The sequence below is a fragment of the Gekko japonicus genome, unplaced genomic scaffold, assembly GCF_001447785.1.
Source record: "Gekko japonicus isolate JY-2015 unplaced genomic scaffold, Gekko_japonicus_V1.1 scaffold1492, whole genome shotgun sequence".
Classification (NCBI taxonomy): Eukaryota; Metazoa; Chordata; class Lepidosauria; order Squamata; family Gekkonidae; genus Gekko; species Gekko japonicus.
Window position 1 is genome coordinate 349430 of NW_015173716.1, and position 20633 is coordinate 370062.

General features: G+C 51.1%; 1 protein-coding gene across 1 annotated transcript in view; it reads right to left on the bottom strand.

Moving 5' to 3' along the window:
• Window positions 1–20633, bottom strand: part of TNS2 (tensin 2) — a 108240-nt gene that overhangs the window by 15842 nt on the left and 71765 nt on the right. Inside the window, exons 16-22 of the mRNA XM_015423335.1 lie at window positions 19561–19677; window positions 12735–14012; window positions 10124–10259; window positions 7104–8008; window positions 5535–5621; window positions 3566–3697; window positions 1992–2084 (exon numbers count right to left, since the gene is read on the bottom strand). Coding sequence (XP_015278821.1) covers window positions 1992–2084; window positions 3566–3697; window positions 5535–5621; window positions 7104–8008; window positions 10124–10259; window positions 12735–14012; window positions 19561–19677 — 2748 coding nt within the window. The remainder of the gene's footprint in view (window positions 1–1991; window positions 2085–3565; window positions 3698–5534; window positions 5622–7103; window positions 8009–10123; window positions 10260–12734; window positions 14013–19560; window positions 19678–20633) is intronic.

Here is a 20633-nt window from a genome sequence, read left to right on the forward strand (position 1 = left end):
CTCACAACTTTAATGCCAGTAGCTCACAAAGGAGAATTTTGGCTCAAAAGACTCGACAGCTTAGAGGGAACATTGGTGGCTACCATTTTGTGTCCTCAAAAACGGAAGGTCACAATACAGATGGTAACAAAGAGGTACCAAGACGGTAACAGGAGGGGCCTGATCTATGGATTTGGAGTTTACGAAGACATTTAACCCCAGGTCATATGGTCTAGGGCAGAGGTGTCAAACTCATTTGTTACGAGGGCCAGATTTGACATAAGTGCCACTTTGTCGGGCCAGACCGTGTGTGCCATAAAACATAATGCCAGGTACCGGAGCTATAAACTGCATAAAGGACAGCAGCTGGTAAGCTCCCAGTTGGTGTATCCCCACTGCAAGGCCCCATGGGCTGGGAGGGGGGTGCAAAGGAAAACCCACATGGGCAGGCTGCAGAGCCAGCGGTGCAGCCCTGGGAAGACACTCCCACGCTGCTTGACTGCAACAGATGAGGCTGTTCCACCATGCTGAAGCCACAGTCGGAGTGGCTCCGCCCACTCCCTCCCGAGCAGTCTCCTGTTCCCTCCCTTGCCCCAGTTGCTTGTGGGCTGCGTAAGATCCCTGGGCAGGCCAGTTCTGGCCCCCGGGCCTTATGTTTGACACCCCTGGTCTAGGGACACTGAATGGCTTTTGCCATTCCTTGTGTAATATATTTTCCTCACTTGGTTCAATTTCTGAAGGTCAAAACAGATGATTCCCTGGGAGATCTGTGACTGGATTTCTCTAGTTGAATTAGAGGATGCAATTCAAATTGGGGCCACAAGGGCAAGGAAGAGGGCGTTCCTCCCACCACTTTCATGGTTTTTCTAATCAAAACTAACTCCCAGCATTTACTGAAAGAAAAAAAATTGAGTATCTGCATTTCTTTCCCTTTAAAGAGCTAACAGAGCATCTGGATATGAAACGTCCAATTCCAGAGAGCGCAGTTCCAAAAGAACATCTGTGCAATTCAAAAATTGAACCTTCTGTATTAGCGCTGTCAAATTTGCTATTCTGATGATTTTCTCCTGCTCTATACAGGATGCTCAATGTCATGGGATATGTCTAAGCGACAATGCATGTGAGCACACATAAGGACAATGTGCTATAGTGGCACATACCATGAGCATAGATTCCAATCACGTATCAAATCCTTCATTATTATTATTATTATTATTATTATTATTATTATTATTATTATTATTATTATTATTATTATTACAACATGGGATTTTTACCCCGCCCACCCCCGAAGGGCTCTGGGCGGCTTACAGAGTATCGTGTGTGTACACACTTTCTAGAATCCTAACTATGGCCACAAATTCAGGGGGATGGGAACCCTACCAGATACCCTCCGAAGGCTTTTTCCGCAGATGTTCTTGCTTCTCTCTAGCACCATCAAACTCATAATTCTGATCATTTTCTCTAACATACAGGCTGCTAAGTGTCATGAGTGGTGTCTAAGCAACAATGCATGCGAGCACACACAAGGACAACACACAGGTGTGCTATAGTGGCACATACCATGTGCACATATTCCAGTCACGTATCAGTACGCAGTCACAGACTTTCCCTAAAAACAAACTAACTAACTCTGCCTCTATGAATTTGCACGATCTCCTTTTGGAAATCTCAGGTAGCCGTCATCATTATATCCTACGTCAGCAACTTTCTGGAGTGTCAAGAAGCACGTTCGCCTCTCCTTCGGGCTTGTGGGGTTCATGCTCTGAAGCTGATGTGCTCCTAACATATTGCTGTCTGTGCAGAAAAAGCCCCGCAGAGTTGGAAGGGGGAGGAGAGAAAAGAGGCAGCCGGGGGCAGGAGGACACAGTATTCCTTTTGGTATGCCAGGATGACTACCCACTGTGCTTCCTCCTGGAGGCGGGGTCAGGAACTTCCTGGAAGTGGTACCCTCTTGATCTGAAAAGTGTTACAAATTCAGAGAGCCCCCCCCCTTTATTCTGGTCACTCACCAAAATGGGGTTCATTGTTGCAGCCCTTGATCTTCACCCCCTTGGACCCCGTCTCGATCAGGAAGTGACGCACCAGCTGTTCGGCAGGATCTCCTGCAGCAAAAAGAGGAGCTTGAGACTGTTGTGGGTGCTAATTTAGTCCCTATGCCGACTCTTCTCCATGTTCTTCTTCCTACTGATCTGCTCACTAGCGACAAAGTCTATGGTGTTCCTGGCTAAAGAGTTGGCAATGCACAACCTTCTGGAGACGATCAGTCAACAAAGGAGGGTATAAGTCTACCAAGGGAGGCTGTAACGTTGTGAGCAGAACCTTTAATAGTGAGGAATGCACGGCCTTCTGCAGACGATCACTCAAGAAAGGACAGCGTAAGTCTACCAACAGGTACTGTAATGTGAGTGGAACGTGTAATATTGAACAATGCTGAGAAAACGCCCTAGGCGTTTGGTGACTTTCAGTGTGCAGTTCTAATCAGAGTACAGCCTTCTAAGTTCATTGGCTTCAAGGGACTTAAAAGGGCACACCTCTGCTTAGGATGGTCAGTGATGGCCAGTGATGGAGAGCAAGAGACACCAATGGGCAATGTTAACCGTCGCTCTTCTTAGGATGGTCACTGATGGTAATTGATGAAAGGTAAGAGACACTAACAGACAATGTTAATCGTTGCTCTTCTTAGGATGGTCACTGATGGAGGGCAACAGGCACTAATGGGGAGTGTCAGCTGTTGCTCGTAGGGTGGTCACTGATGGAGGGCAACAGACACTAATGGGGAGTATCAACTGTTGCTCGTAGGGTGGTCACTGATGGTCACTGATGGAGGGCAACAGACACTAATGGGGAGTATCAACTGTTGCTCATAGGGTGGTCACTGATGGTCATTGATGGAGGGCAACAGACACTAATGGGCGATGTTAACCATTGCTCTTCTTAGAATGTATGCTGAATTGCATTGAAAGACTGCCTCAGTCTGAGCCTGGAGCATGTGTATGAGGGGAACAGAGAGAGCCAAACAGGCTTGGAGATTGGGAGAGGGAAGGGGAACGACACTTGTTAACGTCTGCCGGTTTGTATGCTTGCTTGTAGACACAAGCATGGACAATGGCCTTGTGCTGAATCAGACCCCTGGTGCGTCTTGCTCTGTACTGCTTAGCAGCTCTCCAGGGCCTCAGCCAGAGGGATTTTTCCAACCCTCTAGGAACTGGGACTGCTCCTCTAACCCTGTGGTTCTTTTTAAGCAGATTTCAGGCTGAGGTCTTTCACATCACCTTCCACCTGTTCTTTTTAACTGGGGGTGCCAGTGATTGAACCTGGGACCTTCTGCATGCAAAGCATATGCTCTACCACTGACCCATGGCCCCTCCATATACCTATTCAGCCTGCGCATTTGCAAATGAGCAAGTTATTACAAAGACACACATCAGACTCCCGTGCTCTCCTGGCCAAAGGAGACCGACCCCTCTGGAAACAGTGAGCATGAAACCATAATTTAGGTATTTCGGCACAGCGAGACGCCAGCTTGAGACACAGGGGCACCTCCCGCTGCAAGTTTGGAAGGGGCCCGCTGGTATCGTTTTACCTTTGGTGGAGTGGTTGATGCTGTTGGGCGGAGGCGTCGCCACTTTCAGAGCCAGCCCGTAGGCCCCCTGGAAGGAGTTGCTGTCCCGGATGAGGAAGGTTCCGGGTTCCTTGTCCTTGAGGAGGGCTATGGCTGTGTATGAGGAGGACCAGTAGACTGTTAGGTGGGCATCTCACGTAAAAGCCAGCAGTGCAGTCAGGGCTGGATTAACCACTATGTTCTGCCCTTCAAAGTAAGACCCTCATGACAACTGGGCCGCCGGGAACATTGCAATGTGCAAAGGGTGTCCCTATTTTGAGCTTCTTGGGGGGGGGGAATAAAAAATCCTGCTACTCATAGGACCCCAAGCAGCTTACATTGTTCTCTCCACTTCCATTTTATCGTCACAACAACCTTGTGGGGTAGAGCAGCTAGATTTGAATCTACTGGCACCACCAAGATTTTCGGGGTGTGAGCTTTCGAGAGTCAACGCTTCCTTCATCAGACGTATCTGACCACGGGGGCTTTCTCTCTTGGAAGTCCCCCCCCCCCCCCCCCCCCCCTCCCCTGAGGTGCTCCTGGCCTGCAGACCAACATGGCCCCCCTCTTGAAACTATCTTGTGGGGCAGGTTAGGCTGAGAATGTCGTGGCTTTCACGGATGCTGAATAATGCCGTTTTGATCCACTTCAGCGACCGCTTGCAAGTGGATTTTGCCATTTCACACAGTAAGACCCGGTTGCAAAGTGCATTGAAAGTGGATTGAAAGTGCGTTATTTAGCGTGAGTGAAAGTGGGTGACTGGCCCAAGGTCACCCAGCAATCTTTCATGGCAGAGAGGGAGACTTGAACCTGGAGTCGAGCTGCCAAGATTCCCCTAGAGCAGGGGTCCCCAATCTCTTAGAGCGCTGGTTCCCAAAGTGGGCAATACTGCCCCCTGGGGGGTGCTGGAATGATCCAGGTGGGCGGTAGGAGCCTTGGGTGCAATTGGGGGGCATTGAATTAAAATAAGGGGGTGGTGGAAGCATAAAGAAAGAAGAGTCCAGAACCTATCTAAAGCAGCCTTTTCCTGCCTTCTCCTGGTCTTCCCTGGGATCAGGGAGGGAGGTGGAGGTGGAGAGGGGTCCCCACAGCCAAGCATTTGCAAACTGCAAATGCATGTGCACCCTTGTAAGACTGGTGTTGCTGCTGGGCTATTGTGTGGTGGTTGCTGCTGGCCTCTGGCTTCAGGCCAACAACATCTTTATTTACCATGTGCAAATTTGTCACTGCATCTTTTTGTAAACTTCTTGAAGGTAGACTTTCAGGGGGGCGCTGAGTAATTTTTTTTCCTGAAAAGGGGGCTGTGGGCCAAATAAGTTTGGGCACCTCTGTTCTAGAGGCTGCAAACACCTTCTAAATTCTGACACAGAGTGGTATGGGGCACAACCACAAAATGGTTGTCACAGTAGGTGGAGTCAGCCTCAAAATGGCTGCCTCAAAAGGAAGAGCCAGGCCCAAAATGGCGGGGAGGTGGAGCCAACCCCAAAATGGCTGCCTCAGGAGGAAGAGCCAGCAACAAAATGGTAGGGAGTGTGGCTATATGCATAATTCTAATGGCAGCTCTTCAATATTTCAGGCAGAAGCTCTGTTTAACAGGGCGCCTTATAAAATGAACATATCGTTCAAAAATATTTTCTCACACGCACACACTGCTTATCTTCACTCATGCAGGGAAGATCCCCGTGCTGTGGAGGGAGTTGCTAGCAAAGCAACTTTTAAAATATCTGCACAGGCAATCAGAACTCCAGTGGCCAATCAGAAACCCTTTTGGGCAAAAGCTCCACACGGCCCTGCCCACTTTCTAAAAACTTTCTGGTGGGCTCCAGGAAAGGTGTTGGCAGGTGCCATGGTGCCCGTGGCCGCCATGCCGGGGATCCTCACCTTAGAAACAGCCAAACACTCCTTTTCATTAAATCCAGCCAAACCAGTCAGAAACTCTTGGGAACTGTACCTTGCTCCCGGGACAAATGAGGCTTGTACCAGAACTTGGATGTGTCTTGGACGAACTTGACGTTCACCTGGTTCTCTTGCTGTGGTTCTGGAAGGAAGCCAACATGGGATACGTTAATTTTCTCTCTGAAGTCAGGCGAGCAGAAGTGCTTCAAGGGTATCAAAAGGGGAGACGATTCTGATATCGGAGGGACCACCTCTTCCAGTACACGCCCCGAAGAGCGTTACGCTCTACGGACCAGCATCTCCTGGTTGTCTCTGGCCCAAAGGACGTCTGCCTTGCCTCGACCAGGGCCTTTTCTGCCCTGGCCCCTGCCTGGTGGAACATGCTCCCTGTCGAGACCAGGGCCCTGCAGGACCTTCTTCGATTCCGCAGGGCCTGCAAGACGCAGCTGTTCCACCAGGCCTTTGGCTGAGGCAGCGGGCGTCCGTGTATGGCCTCCCTCGGGTTGCTGTCACCCACCTACCACCCACCTACTAAGCCATGTGATATGCTAGGCAACTTCTCACAGCCAGCAGATTCTGTTGGTCTGTGTTTATTGTTTTAATGTGTATTGTCGTATTTTAAATTTTAATTGTACTACTAATATGATGTAGCCTGTCCTGAGCCAGCTTGTGGGATGAGCGGGCTATAAATACATAAATAAATAATAATGGCCCAGTTCACACATCATGCAAAAACCGTGGGTTGATTTCAGCTGTGGCTGGCTGATGAAACCAGGACCCCAGACTGCAGATAACCATGCAGAAACCAAGGGCTGTTTCTTGTTCTGCCATTTCAGCAGTCACCTGCCTCATTTCAGTCTCTTCCCCCTCCAGGTGTAGATTAGAACATAGATCCCCCAAAGTGGCAACTCTGAGCAGGAGACTTACCCTGCACAGGGGGGCTCACAGTCACAGCAATAGGCTTACGTCACTTCCTGTGTGTGCCCAGAAACGACGTCAGTGCATCGTTGGTGATGCTCTGGTATTTTTCAAAAACGTTAAAGTTTTACCACAGAGTCTTTGAAAAATAAAATATAATCACCATAGAGTCTTCAGGAAATCCTAGAGCGTCCATTATGCCAGTGCAGGCACACCACTGGCATATTAGGCCTTTCCACCCTTCCCAATTTCATCAATAACTGCCAGGAGACTGCCCACCACAAGTGGACACCTGGCAAGCCTGATCGGTACAGTCTAAGGAAAGAAGGCTATATCACCAGATTGTGGGTGATTTCCCACAAGTGCTGCTCCGCGCTCACTCCTCCCTTTTGCCCAGATGGTACGTGTCAATTTCACACAAGCTGCTGCGCGCCCACATTTTGCCCCGCAGCTTCGTGCGATTTTCCCCGCATCTACTCAGTCCTCAAAAAACAGGATTGAGTAGACGCGGGGAAAATCGCACGAAGCTGTGAGGCAAAATGCAGCCGCGCAGCCGCTTGTGTGAAATTGACACGTACCATCAGGCCAAAGAGAAGAGTGAGCACAGAGCAGCGCTTGTGGGAAATCACCCCAAGTCTTAAACATTCCGAGACAACTGCAGAAAAATGTAGAGCCACAGGGGCTTCCTGATTCTGAAGCAAGTTACCTGATCCAGCCGTAACGCCGTCAGGGACGCCAGGCGCAAAGGTGACGTGGTGAGCAGAGCCAGGGCTGCGACCAGGCGGCGACGTCCTCTCCCAGTTCCTGGTGGCCAGCACGTGTTGCTTCTCGGGCAGGGGAGGTTGCTGCGGTTCACTGAGGTGATCCCGACTGGAGGGGCTGCTCTCTGCCCCTGTATAATAGGCCGTCGCAATGGGGAAGGCCGGGGTCGGTGAGCCCTGCGTGTCGGTAAAACCATAGCCGGGGGCTGGCGGCTGGATGCTGAGGGAGCAGGGCCCGAGAGAAGGACTACTGTTGGGGCAACGAGGGAGGGTGCTCATCTCAGGCCCGGTTCTCTCATTGTGCGGGCGGCCGTTATAGGTTGCTGGGCTCTGGGGTGATGCCGGCGCGCTAGACACAGTTCTGCAAGTGGACTGGGGCTGGCTGTGGCGGGCAACCACCGGGCTGCTCCTCTGGGCCTGTCTCTCCATGACAGGGCCTGCTTGGTGACCTAACTTGTCTTCCACCGACAACTCACGGGAGGCTGCAGCCGTGCGAATGCTGGGCATTTCCGATCCATTTTGGTGTGGCGGGGCCTCTTGCAGGACGCCATGCTTGGATGTGGGTGAGGGGGTGACATGTGGTGGGCTGGATGTGCAGTGAGCGCGGGAGCATGGCTGTGGGGACTGGAGGCCTAGCCTCAATGACATTCCGTTAGCTTGTGGCCTGAAGGCAGGGAGGTGGGTGAAGGCCTGCATCGGGGATGGAGTCTGAGTCTGTGTGGGACTGCTGGGGGAAGCCGTCTTCTCTGGGCCTCTTTTCCAGCCAGGAGAAGGCAGCTCCTCAGGGCTTGACCGAAGTGTGATTTCAAGCGGGTTGGTGGCTGAGTTGCTGTGCTTGTGTGATCCAGGGCTGCAAGACAGCAAGTGTACAGTGAGTAAATTTTGAGAACTGTGCATGGCATGCACAGGAAAATATCCCTATGCTAAGGTTACCATGTGCCCGTTGGGGGCTGGAAATCTCCCACCCCTATTGGGCCTTGCCTGCTGGTGATCCAGTGGACAGTAGAAGAAAGAAATTATTTTTCAGTCCACTCTAGGAATCTCTGAAAACTCTTTGGTTTTACCACAGAGGTTCTGGCAAGTCTTTGAGAGGCGTGACATCACTTCTGGATTTCCCAGAAGATACCTCACATCATTGCTGATAGACACTCCCCCATATCCGCCACCTGGTCTCCCTGGCAACAGGTGGGAGTGTGGATATGGTGAGGGGGAGGCCTTGCTGGCATGACATCACTTCTCTGGACAACTGGAAGTGATGGTGTAGAGTTTCCAGTGATTCCTAGAGCTACCTCCAGTCTCTTCTGGGTTTTCTCAGAAGTGTTTTCTAAAAAAAATCCCCCCACTACTGCTTGGAGCGGAAGCAGGCAATGGGAGCAGGGGGTGGGCCATCTCCCACCCTCATCAGTGTCTTAGCAGCCCTAACCCTGCCCTGCGTTGATGGAGTAATACACAGCAACTCTAATCTGAAAATCATGGCCAAGCATATCCCTAAACCATTGAACACTATTATTTATTAGATTTTGGCACTACCTTTCTGCGCAAGTGCTAAAGGGAGCTTATGAGGTAAAAATATGTGCATTAACTGATCTTGAATGCATCTCTCTAAAACTTATTAACAGCTTATTTTGATGGCTGTAATTCTTTTTAGAGAACTCTGGTCTCTGTAGTTGGCAAATTACAACATTTAGCTTACATAGTATTATTCCCACGGAAGCCTACAGGAAAATATTTTCAGACCGCATGCTTGCAGTACTTCCATGTATTGATTATTTTATGTATTTATCTAGTACATACATCAGTCTACCCCTCCTCCATATTACTCTCACAACAACCCTGTGATGTAGGTAGGGTTGCCATCCCCCAATGGCGGCAGGGTTTTCCCTGATTTCAGGGGCCCCAATCCACCACCAGCCAGCTGGCCAGTGGGGGGAGCCCCACCCCCGAAGAGCCCCATCCTGCCCAACATGCCCGGTGCAATGACATCACCCAGAGGTGACGTCATTGTGCTGGGCACATCGGGCGGGGGACACTCTAGCATTTGGGCAAAAACTCTATGGTGACCATAGAGGGTCCCCCCCCCCAAAAAATGCTAGAGCACCCTGCCCAACATGTCCAGTGTGATGATATCATTGCGGTGCGTGCACTTTGTGCATGCACCAAAAGACTTCCAGAGCATGAGTGGACACACACACACACACACCAGCAGCCAGGTAAGACCTGCCAACCCTAGAGGCAGGTTAGGGCCAAGAGAGTGTCTGGCCTAATTCATCCAGAGAGCTTCCATAGCAAAATATGGATCTGAATCACGTCCTCCAAGCTCCTGGTCCAATACTGTCACAATTACACCAAGCTGACTGTGTCTACGATGCCAGTAGAGGGACAACTCCCTGTACTGTGAGGAACAACTGCAGGCAGAAGGACTCAGCTGATACACAGCGCCACCACTGCAAGTTCCTGGGGGCCGTACTGCAGCTGACAGGGCTGGGTGACCCGAGGAGCCCACAGGATCCTACCCAGCCTTACATAATTGCTCTCTCTGCATAAACACCTTAGTAGCCTTTCTGACCAACAGCATATCCCCTGAAACACACCCAATGCTCCTCTAAAGCTAAAGATCAGGAGAGTGTAGGGTTGCCTTCTGCAGGTTGGGAAATTCCTGGAGATTTGAGGGATGGAGCCTGCGGAGGGCAAAGTTTGGGGACGGGAAGGACCTCAGCAGGGTCTAAGAGCGCAGCGTCCACCTTCTAAAGCAGCCATTTTCTCCAGGGGATCCGATCTCTGTAGCCTGGAGGTCAGTTGTCATCCTGGGAGGTCTCCAGGCTCCACCTGGAGGTTGGCAACCACAGCAACATGTATGACTGCTTCTTCTTTTTTCTTTCCCTTTTTCTTTTTTTCCTTTCTCACTTGAGAAGCCCCATTACGCTTCAAAGGGAGTGCAAAGCCCCTTGTTCTGCAGGATACTCGCCTGGTGTTGGTGAATACTGGGCTGCTGGTGTGCATGGGAGGGCCGGACACCTCCGTGTAGGTCGCGTGTCCCTCCTGCAGATGCTGCGGAACGGGAGCCTCTTGCCAGGGGCCGGCCTCTCTGCATTCTTGCAGCTCTGTGGAAAGCAAGCGGAGAGGAAACCCACATGGTCAGCCAGGACATCGCCAAGTAAGGCCGACACATTCACATTCAAGCTTTTTGGAGCCAGGTCCTGATCTGGATAGCCCAGGCAAGGCCGATCTTGTCAGATCTCGGAAGCTAAGCAGGGTTGACTGTGGTTAGTGCTTGGACACCTCCTTGCAATACCAGCAGTCGACTCGGAAGGACAGGGGCAGGTTTTATTCAGCCATCTCTCTGAATATCCTCCAGGCCCCCAGTAGGGGTCAGTCATAAGAGGTCGCCATGACTTCAAGGTGCACACACACACACACATATGCATATGAAAAAATACAACCCTCCCCCCCCCCCCCAAAAAAAACAAAAACAAACCCAAAGCAAGGACCGGGTCCTCGATCTCAGACCCTTAGATGACAGATATGAAGATAAGGAGCTGCCTTAAACTGAGTCAGATTGTGTGTCCGTCTAGTTCTACACTCCGATTGGCAGTAGCTCTCCAGGGTTTCAGGCAGAGGAATGTAATCCCCAGCGCCAGCTATCTGACAGTGGTCTAACTACACTTTACCATTTTTAAACACATTGTATTTGGATTCCCCCCCATCTGATGATAACTCTGACACACATCAACTGTGCGCAGGGTGCCAATCAAGCCCTGGCAACCAGTGGGAGGACAGGGACTTTGAGTACCCAGAAGTGACATCACAACGCTCTAGGAATTCCTCAGTCTCTATGGTAAAGCCCAAGGTTTCTTCCTGCCCCCCATTTTTGCCTCTGCTAAAGGAAGGGGCCTCAGTGGGGCAGGGACTGAACCCATAAGCAAAGCAAGTGCTCTGTCCTTCGGGAAGTCCAGAGATTCTCCAGGACTTTTCTCAACACACTTCCCAGCCTCTCTCACACATACATACACCCCAAACAGAGAGTTGTGTTCCTGGATACTTTCAAGTCTTATCATTCAGGGCCCTTGACTGTTGAGCATCAAACCACTAGGAATAAAATTCAGCTTGAAATAATTACCTTGCTTCTGACAGTGGCGAGACCGGCTATAGCCTCTCACTGGAAAGACAAATCAATGTCCTCCATCACTGACTGGAGGATTAGGCTATGGGAGTATTTTACCTCAGGTAAAATTTCATCTCATAGTGCTCAACTCAAGGAATATTTGTGACGCTATGGTTCCCTCATGTCCAATATCTCACAGAACCTGACATTCTGACTAAAAATAAATACTACCATGATTTGATATTTTTTGAAAAAACAACGACAACACAGAACTCTCCTGGTTAATACCTGATTTTATAGCCTCTCGTAACTCTGCTGTGCTATATGGTATGTTATTTGAGGAAATGTAAGTCCTGGACAAAAGCTTCTCATAAATACCAGTCAATACTGGTCAAACAACTGTATTTCTACACTTGCAAAACATCTTGGTAAGGGATTGTGACATTATTCTAAGTTTCACGCTGTCTTGATTCCAGGTATGTTTGATGTTTGTATTCTGGCTGTTTTTTGTTTGTTTGTTTTTTAAAGTTTCTGGGGTTATTATTTGTTTGGATGACACTGCAACTTGCGTTGGCCCTGTATAATATTACTGTGCTTTCGGAACATTCGAAATAAACACAAAGTGTAAAAAAAAACCCTCTAGGAAAAGGATCCTGTAACGATTTCAAGTTATATGTGTGTGTTTCTTTAAATGGTTGGTAGGTGTCAGAAGTGGTTGGTAAGTGTCAGAAGAACAAGGGGGTGAAAGAAGGAGAAGAGTGAGTGAGGTGATTGGTTGGTGACTGAGAGTGTGTGGGCGGAGCTAGGAGGGGTGTGTGTGTGTGTGTGTGTGTGCGCGTGTGTGTGTGTGTGTGTGTGTGTGTGGAGAGAAGGAGAAGGCAAAGGGGGTTCAGTCGGAAGTCTGAAGTCAGCAGTCAGTAGCTGGCAGTTGTGGTCAATCCACACAGAGTCTGAGAAGTAGTCTTCTAACTAGAATCATATAGCTGTGAAAGGCATTAAGATTCTAAAGGAGGAAGAAAATATACTTAAGGGGGGGGAATATTAGGAAAAATCTAATATGGTCAGAGTATTTTAAGAGTGTGAAGGAAAAAGCTGACAGAGACCTGAGTAAAAGGGAAAGATTCTACTAAGCAACTTAACAATCCGCTTCTTTTACCAATAAAGTTTGTCTTGTTTATTGTGAATTCAGAGTCTTATCCTCCGAACCACATAGTTCAATGAAGGCGCCTTAGAGTTTGGGCACAATAGTGTGGGAAAGATTAATTAAAGACTGGAATTAAATTCCTGGTGGCAGCGTTACATGCCTTGAGAAAGAAACAACAAAGAAATGTAAAACTACATCACACCTAACCACACAAAATAAAAGAGAGGTGCCGTCAGAGATCCCTTGGTGATTTATCCCCCTCCGCGCCTGGATAACCTCTTCCTATCAGTTTGGAAACCAAACACACACACACCCGTGCTGGTCACTTACCACGCGGCCTTTCTGGGGGCCCCGGTAGCAGGTACCCTTCGCCGCTCTCCGGGAGCTCATACGCATGCTTCCTGGTGGGTGGATAGAGGGGGCTGGTTGGCGAAATGGAGCCAGAGCGGGGAGACCCTGAGTACCCTGAGGCATAAGGGGAAATGCAGGCCTTGGCTGAGGCCCTGCCGTAGGCGTACGATGCGACCGGAGGATACGCCGGACCGTAGCGGTGGTAGGGAAACGGTTCTGCAGTCTCTTCCATGACCTTTGCCCTCTGGTGGGTGGGGTAACCATGGCTTAGGTGTGGTGGGGCCACCATCTTGGGCTCGAAGCTGAATGCCTGGTGTTGCCCGTGGGACAGGTGGTGGTGCCCGAAGGCAGCCGGCATAAGAAGAGGCACGGGCTGGCCACCCCGATGGAGGGGATGATGGAGGAGGGACGGCCTCGCGTTCTCCACCCCCCACAGATCCGGCTCCCGGTCGAGGCGCAGGCCGTAGAAGGAAGCAGTGGGCACCCTCGCCTCTTCGCGAGCGGCCTCTTGGCAATCCTGGCAAGGGCATAAGAAAGTGGGCGGGTCCTCCAAGATGACCAGCTCCTCGTGCTCCCGCCTGCTAGGGCTGTGAGGGGGCAGCGGCTCGTGGGTGAAGGGGTACGAGTGGGGCTGTAGGCCTTCAGACAGCGAGCGGTACACCCTCTGTTTCTCTTCGTACCCCTCAGGGTGCAGGTGAGAGTGCCCGCCATTGTAGATCGGCTGTCTCCGCTCCAACGTGCCGTCTGGCCTGTAGTAGGCCACAGGGTGAGCCCTCTCGGGGCTGTGGGAATGGTAACCGAGGCGACAGGAACAGTGGCGGGCCAGGCCCGGGCGCTGAGTTTGGTAGGAAAAGTGGGGCTCAGGAGGACCCACGTCTGACAGTTCATCTTCCAAAATGGCCGTCTCCCTCTCCTTGGGGGCAGCAGCGGAGGAGGAAACCTCATGAGGACCGTTTCCCTCACCCAGCTGCCGGGGCGGAGGCTGGACGCCGAATCCGCCCAACAGCCTGTCCAGCTCCTCCTTCTCGGCGAGCGTGGGCTGGAGCCTGGATGGCGGCGTGCTGTCGTCTGCTTTCTCGGTCAGCATGGAGGAGTGCCCCGAGTCACTGCTGATGGAAAGGAGGCGCCCGCCTTGCTGGGGAGGGGACTCTGGGCTGCTGGCGCTGCCGTTGCTAGAAGAGAAGCCGCTAAGGTCGCCTTTCTTCTTGATCCGGGCATAGAGGCTGCCATCCAGCGGGCCCCGGGTGTGAGAGACATCTGTATAGGAGAAGCGGGACACTGGTCAGAGATGGAGGTAGGGTTGCCAAGTGGCACTTACCGTGCCGGCGGGGGACTCCCGTGCAGATCCCGGCGCGTGCACCACATGCACGTCACAGGGAAGTGACGTCATAACGCCGGACATGCTGGGGGCGGGGCCACGACCATACAAGGGAAAACCATAGTTTTCCCTTGTATGGCCGTGGCCCCGCCCCCAGCGTCATGACGTCACTTCCCTGTGATGTGCACACTGGGGCAGGGTTCCCCCCGGGGCCCGATTCCCCGGCGTCGGGGAACGGGCCTCTGGGGCGGGGGGATTTCCGCCCCCCAGGGGGACTTGGCAGCCCTAGATGGAGGAGGCAAAGCAATACATACAATCGGCAGGCCTCCCAGCCTGTGTCGCCTGGTGTCTCACTAATGCATAGCTGGCACGCTCAAAGGCATGCACCTGTGTACACCTGCACCGAAAGGTCTAATTCTGTTGGTTTATGCTTCAGTAAAGAGATTCCCAGAGACACTTGAGTCAGAGGAAGGCTCCAAACTTTGCTTAATAGAACGGTAGGAGGGGGTAGGATTAAGGTTGCCAACCTCCAGGTGGGGCCTGGAGATATCCTGGAATTACAACTGATCTCCAGACCACAGAGATCAGTTCCCCTGGAAAGCATGGCACTACCACCACTACCGCCACTGGAACAACGGGGTTGGAGCGGTCCCCGGAAGAACTATCACAACTTTGCATGGCAGTGATACTGCTGGACTGGCTCTGGACCATCGGCAGGACGATATCACCCTAATGACATGATTGGTACCATCTTCGGAGACCATCTTGTTTGTATGGAGCACTTTGTTTTGTTTTGTTGCAATTTAATAGTTTTACTGTTTTATACTGTTTTTATGTATGGGCGTGTGCCCTCGTGTAAGCCGCCCTGAGCCCGTTCGCGGGGAGGGCGGGGTAAAAATGTTATAAATAAATAAATAGACTCTTTATTTAAGAAGAAGAAGAAGAGGAGGAGGAGAAGGAGGAGGAGATTGCATTTATACTCCACCCTTCACTTGGGAATCTCAGAGCGTCTTACAAACTCCTTTCTCTTCCCTTCCCCTCCCCACAACAGACACCCTGTGAGGTAGGTGGGGCTGAGAGAGCTCTTTCCAGAACTGTCCTTGACAGAACAGCTCTGACAGAACTATGGCTTGCCCAAGGTCATCCAGCTGCTGCATGTGGAGGAGCAGGGAATCAAATCTGGCTCTCCCAGATTAGAGTCCACGCACTTAACCACAACACCAAACTGGCTCTCCACTGAGGTCTGTCACCTCCTTAAACCCTGCCCTCTCCAGGCTCCATCCCTAAGTCACCAGGAATCTTTCATTCTGGAGTTAGCAAGCCTAGGTAAGATTTACCTCAGTGTGTGTGTGGGAGAATTAATCCTCCCTTCCCTAGTGCCACAGCCCTAGTTCCTATTGTTCCCCCCAGCAACTGCTTTTTCAGGGCCCAATACCACCTCCCGAGTTCCAGTTTTGGAACGCCCCAGCATCAGTTGCAGTTTGGCCCCAAGTGTGGTTTAATGACCAGGGTGAGGATCTATTCAGGCTTCCTCCAGTAGAGGGCGATGGTCGATCACCTTTGGCTGAGGCCAGATGGCATTTCCTTCCAAGAGGCCATTTCCTTCCTGTCATCCAGGCATCCAACTCGCCAACCTTCTCTCACTCCCCGTCTCAAATATTTATAACGCTCCTTTAATACAAAATTGGGGCCCAAAAAGCACCGTCTTTCCCCTTCTCCCAACATCTGCTCTTGATGGGAAGGAGGAGTTGGCTTTATCCCGTCCTGCTATCATTTTTCTGGCCGTGTGGGTGCACTGCGACTATTCAACTGCCGTTTGACTACTCCCTCTGGTATTTTATTTATTGTAGTTCTTAACGAGTTTACTTTAGGTGGACGTTAGGAGGAAACTGTAATCAGGAGAGACCCAGCAGGAGCCAGCTGTGGGGAATTACCGCTCCCAGGAGCCACTGTGGCCAGACCTGCGTGCTTGTGGGAGGCGCATTCCCATCCAGGCCGGGCAATGTGTGTATGTGTGGGGGGTGTATGTTCAAAATACCAAACTTCATTAAAACCAACAAAAGGGAGACATATTTAGGCTCTGCCCTCATATAAACAACTGTGCAGTGCTCTCCCATCAGCCTTCTGCCCGGTTGCCGAGCATTGTGCATTTTTGGTGCCAGCTGAAAACATTTCCCCAGATCATTTTCATTCCCGCTCCTGGAAAGATCTGCTGGGCTGTTGCTTTTTTAAACGTGTTTTTTTAAAAATGTGGCCTGGCCAACCGGCCCGTAGCCAGGATTTTTCAATTTGGGAGGGCCATTTAAAAAGGGGGGGGCACGCGCAGCCCCCACTTCTCCCCCAAAGCATTTAAAGGTAAAGGTTTCCCTTGCTCGAAAGCCAGTCAAATCCAACTCTAGAGGGCAGTGCTCATCTCCGTTTGCAAGCCGAAGAGCCAGCGCTGTCCAGAGACGTTTCCGTGGTCATGTGGCCGGCATGACTCAATGCCAAGGCACATGGAACGCTATTACCTTCCCACTGAAGCGATACCTATATATCTACTTGCAATTTCTTGCTTTCAAACTGCTAGGCTGGCAGGAGCTGGGGCCAGAGACGGGAGCTCACTCCGTCACACGGCACTAGGGAAAGGGTCCCTTTCAATGCTTTGAGGGAGAAGTGGAAAGGAGAAGGCCATGTGCTTCACGGCTTGGAGTGCAGGCACATGGCCCCAGCTTCTCCCCCCAAAGCATCTAAAGTTTAAATGCTTTAGGGGAGAAGCGGGGGCCACGCCTCTCCCTCGCGTATCCCCAAAAGTCATGGGGCCTTGGAAAGAAGTCAGGGGGCCGGGCCCTGGGAGGCCCCACCATAGCCACCGGCCTAGGGTTGCCAAGTCGAAAATCGTCGGGAGCAGGGAACTCCCGTCCTGTGTCCTATGCGTGCGTGTGCGCGCCGCTCGCACGTCACCAGGAAGGGATGTTATGACGCTGGGCACGCTGGGGGCGGGGCCACGACCATCCAAGGGGGAAACATAGAGTTTCCCCCTCGGATGGTCGTGGCCCCGCCCCCAGCGTGCCCGGCGTCATAACGTCACTTCCTGGTGACGCGCACGCAGGGGTGGGGTTCCCCCCGAGGCCCGATCCGCCGGTGGCAGGGAACGGGCCTCTGGGGTGGGGTTTTCCCCGCCCCCGGGGGGACTTGGCAGTCCTACATGGGCCTGTTGCCCAATTATTGACATCATGCCTGATATTTTAAGCTGTTTTGTTACACACGTAAGGGCCAGACTTAGGGTTGCCAACCTCCAGTTGAGCCTCTTCACACGTTATAAAATTCTTGTGCTTGTTGGCCAACAAAACTAAGGCTTTGAACACAACATTCAAGGGGAGCCAGCCTCCAAGTGGTAGAAACAAGGATAAGAAGCAACCGTGAAACAATAACTAAGCAATGTAAACCACTATATTAACCACAACATATACCACAGAAAAACCGTCCATAGGTTCAATAGAAAGACTCTTAATAAGGTGTCACACTCAGTTCCATCATAGTCCAATGAAGGTACAATGAAAAATAAAGTTCACTGATATTTACAGTGCTCTGTGCCGCCAATTAGTCCATTCAGAATATGTAAACTTCCAATAGAGACTTTTCCAAATAGTCCAACTTCAGATGTAGAGCTGTGATAAACAGTAAATTGTTTATTAGCTGTTGTAAATTGTTTACTTCGCAGGAGGAGGATGTGCAATTTCTGGGACACTCCCGTTCTGGCTAGAGTACGAAAGTGATTTTTCTGTGGAATAAGTTGTGGTTAATATAGTTGTTTACATTGCTTAGTTATTGTTTCATGGTTGTTTCTTACCCTCGTGTCTACTTCTTTCCGTGATAACCTCCGGGTGGTGGCTAGCAGGGCTGGCTCGAGGTGCTTCTGCACCCTAGGCGAGGCTGCCTTGTGGTGCAGATGCCAACCTCCCGGTGGGGCCTGGAGACCTCTGGAGCCAGCCACCCTTTTGCTACCACCACCACCATCTCCTCCCCCCCTGCAGCTGTCAGACCCAGCAAGCACGCCCCACATGTTCCTGCAGCACCCTCCAAGATGGAAGAGAGATTTCTCTCATGCTCCGCTTCCAAAGGCAGTTTGGGAGGGAGGGGGGGATCCTGTCTCCAGGCGCGGGATGCTCACCAGATGCCTCTCCCCAATTAGCGAAGTGCTGACACTTGGAGAGCTGCTCACGATCTTTTGGCGGGGGGAGAGGCACAGCTCGGTGCCCCATCCAGGGCCCAGCACTCTAGGCGAATGCCTAGTTCGCCTAGTGGGTGAGCCGGCCCTGATGGCTAGAGATCTCCTGCTACTTATAACCAATGTTCCCTCTAAGCTGTGGAGTCCTGTGAGCAGAAATTCTACTTTGTGAGCTACTGGCATTAAAGTTGTGAGCAGGTGAATTGGCTACTGCATAAAATTAGTTTGCTCTGGAGCCATCCTTCCTGAGCTAAGACAAAAATGTGTGAGCTGGAGGCTAAAAAACTGTGAGCTAGCTCACACTAACTCAGCTTAGAGGGAACACTGCTTACAACTGATCTCCAGGTGACAGAGATCAGTTCCCCTGGAGAAAACGGCCGCTTTGGAAGGTGGACTCCATGGCATTATACCCCACTGAAGTCCCTCCCCTCCTCAAACCCCGCTCTCCTCAGGCTCCACCCCTAAAATCTCCAGGCATTTCCCAACCCGGAGCTGGCAAACCTAGACTAGATGTGATGCCGCAACGTCAGTGGTGGCAGGTGCAGGGGGGGACAAGATAATCTCAACCTGCCGTGCTGCAGGCCCAATCACAATGACACCCTGGTGCCATCGGGATGCTGTCATGCCTGGTTTAGCCCTAAGACTGCTGCCTTCAAGGCTTCTTCCGAGACGTCGTGCTGATTTTTACCCATTTTAATTATTTAGCATTTTCAGTATCTTTGCTGTTATTGAGTGTTTATGGGTTGGATTTTTAAAAAATTGTGCACTGCTTCAAGGACTTCTCAGAAAGGGTTCGAATCTGGACAGGTTATGGGTGGGTCTCAATTGTAGAGGACGACACTTCCGCTGTGAAATTTCTAATAGGGCCGCCTAGAGCTTCACAAGATTTTTCTTTGTGGCCTTCAGGGCTCAGCTTGGAAGGGGAGAGTCCCAGGATGTTCAGTTCTGGATCCCAAACCAAATTCTATCCCCACCAATGCTCCCTCTAAGCTGTGGAGTCTTGTGAGCAAAAATTCCACTTTGTGAGCTACTGGCATTAAAGTTGTGAGCGAGCCATTTGGCTACTGCATAAATTAGCTTGCCCTGGATCCATCCTTCCTGAGCCAAGACAAAAATGTGTGAGCCGGAGGCTAAAAAACTCTTAAGTAGCTCACACCAGCCCAGCTTAGAGGGAACACTGGTCCCCACCCCAAATATACACAGCTCCTAGAATGTGGTAATCAGGGCTCACTGATATATCCACTTTGTAGAAATGCTTCATTTCAGACAAGCCTTACCTTCCAGGCTGTCTTCGTGGTGTAAGTTGAAGTGCTCATAGGAGTCCCATCGCACAACAGGGTCGGAGATGTTGTAATCCACCGTGGTCCCAGCATTGTTCCTATACGTCTCCCGACCTGTAGTAAGAGACAGGAAATGCTTTTTGGCTAGGGTTGGCAGCCCCCCAGTAGGAGCGGGCAAACCCCCGCTTTTGCAGGCTCTTGCCCACTGCCGGCCAGCTGGCTGGTGGGAGGAAATCTCGCCCCCAACTGACCTTTTTGGACCTACTTCCAGTTTTGGGCCTACTTTCAGTTGGGGCGACACTCTGGTTTTTTGGGCAAAACTCTACGGTTTGAAGCCATAGAGTTTTCCCCCCAAACCAGAATGTCATCCCTGACTGCAAGTAGGCCCAAAAATGCCCAACATCACTTCTGGTCTCCCGGAAGGACATCAAGAGACCCCTGCTGGCCAGGTAAGTCTACCTGACAACTCTATTTTTGGCCACTGTGTGACACAGAGTGTAGGACTGGATGGGCCATTGGCCTGATCCAACATGGCTTCTCTTATGTTCTTATGTTCTCCACATAACGCAGGCTCCCTTCCCCATTTTATTCTCACAACAACCCTCTGACGTAAATTAGGTCGAGTGAGTGTGACTGGCCCAAGATCACCCAGTGAGCTTTCAAAGCACAGCGTGGGATTCCAGTCTGGTCTGACACTCTAAACACTACAATACACAGGTTCTCTGATCCACCTCATGGAGTTTGTCATGACCCCAGCCGCCACCACCCTGGATTTATGGTCCCCAGGGTACCTTCCCAAGCCCCTTTTCAGCCGACCAATACAGGCGTGATTGACCCAGGCAGAGAAAATAATTACACAAAAAGGGTTTATTAAAACAACAGTGGGGCAGGGAAAACAAGACACGGCAAGGTGCTTAAAAAGGGGATAACAGTGTGAAAGGAAAAATAAACATAAACGCAGCTGTCTATTACCCCTAACTGCTTTACTTCCAGGCCCACAGCCTGCCTGCCTAACACTCACACTGAGGGATCCTTTCCTCGCAGACCAACCTGTCTTCTCACTAAGATCA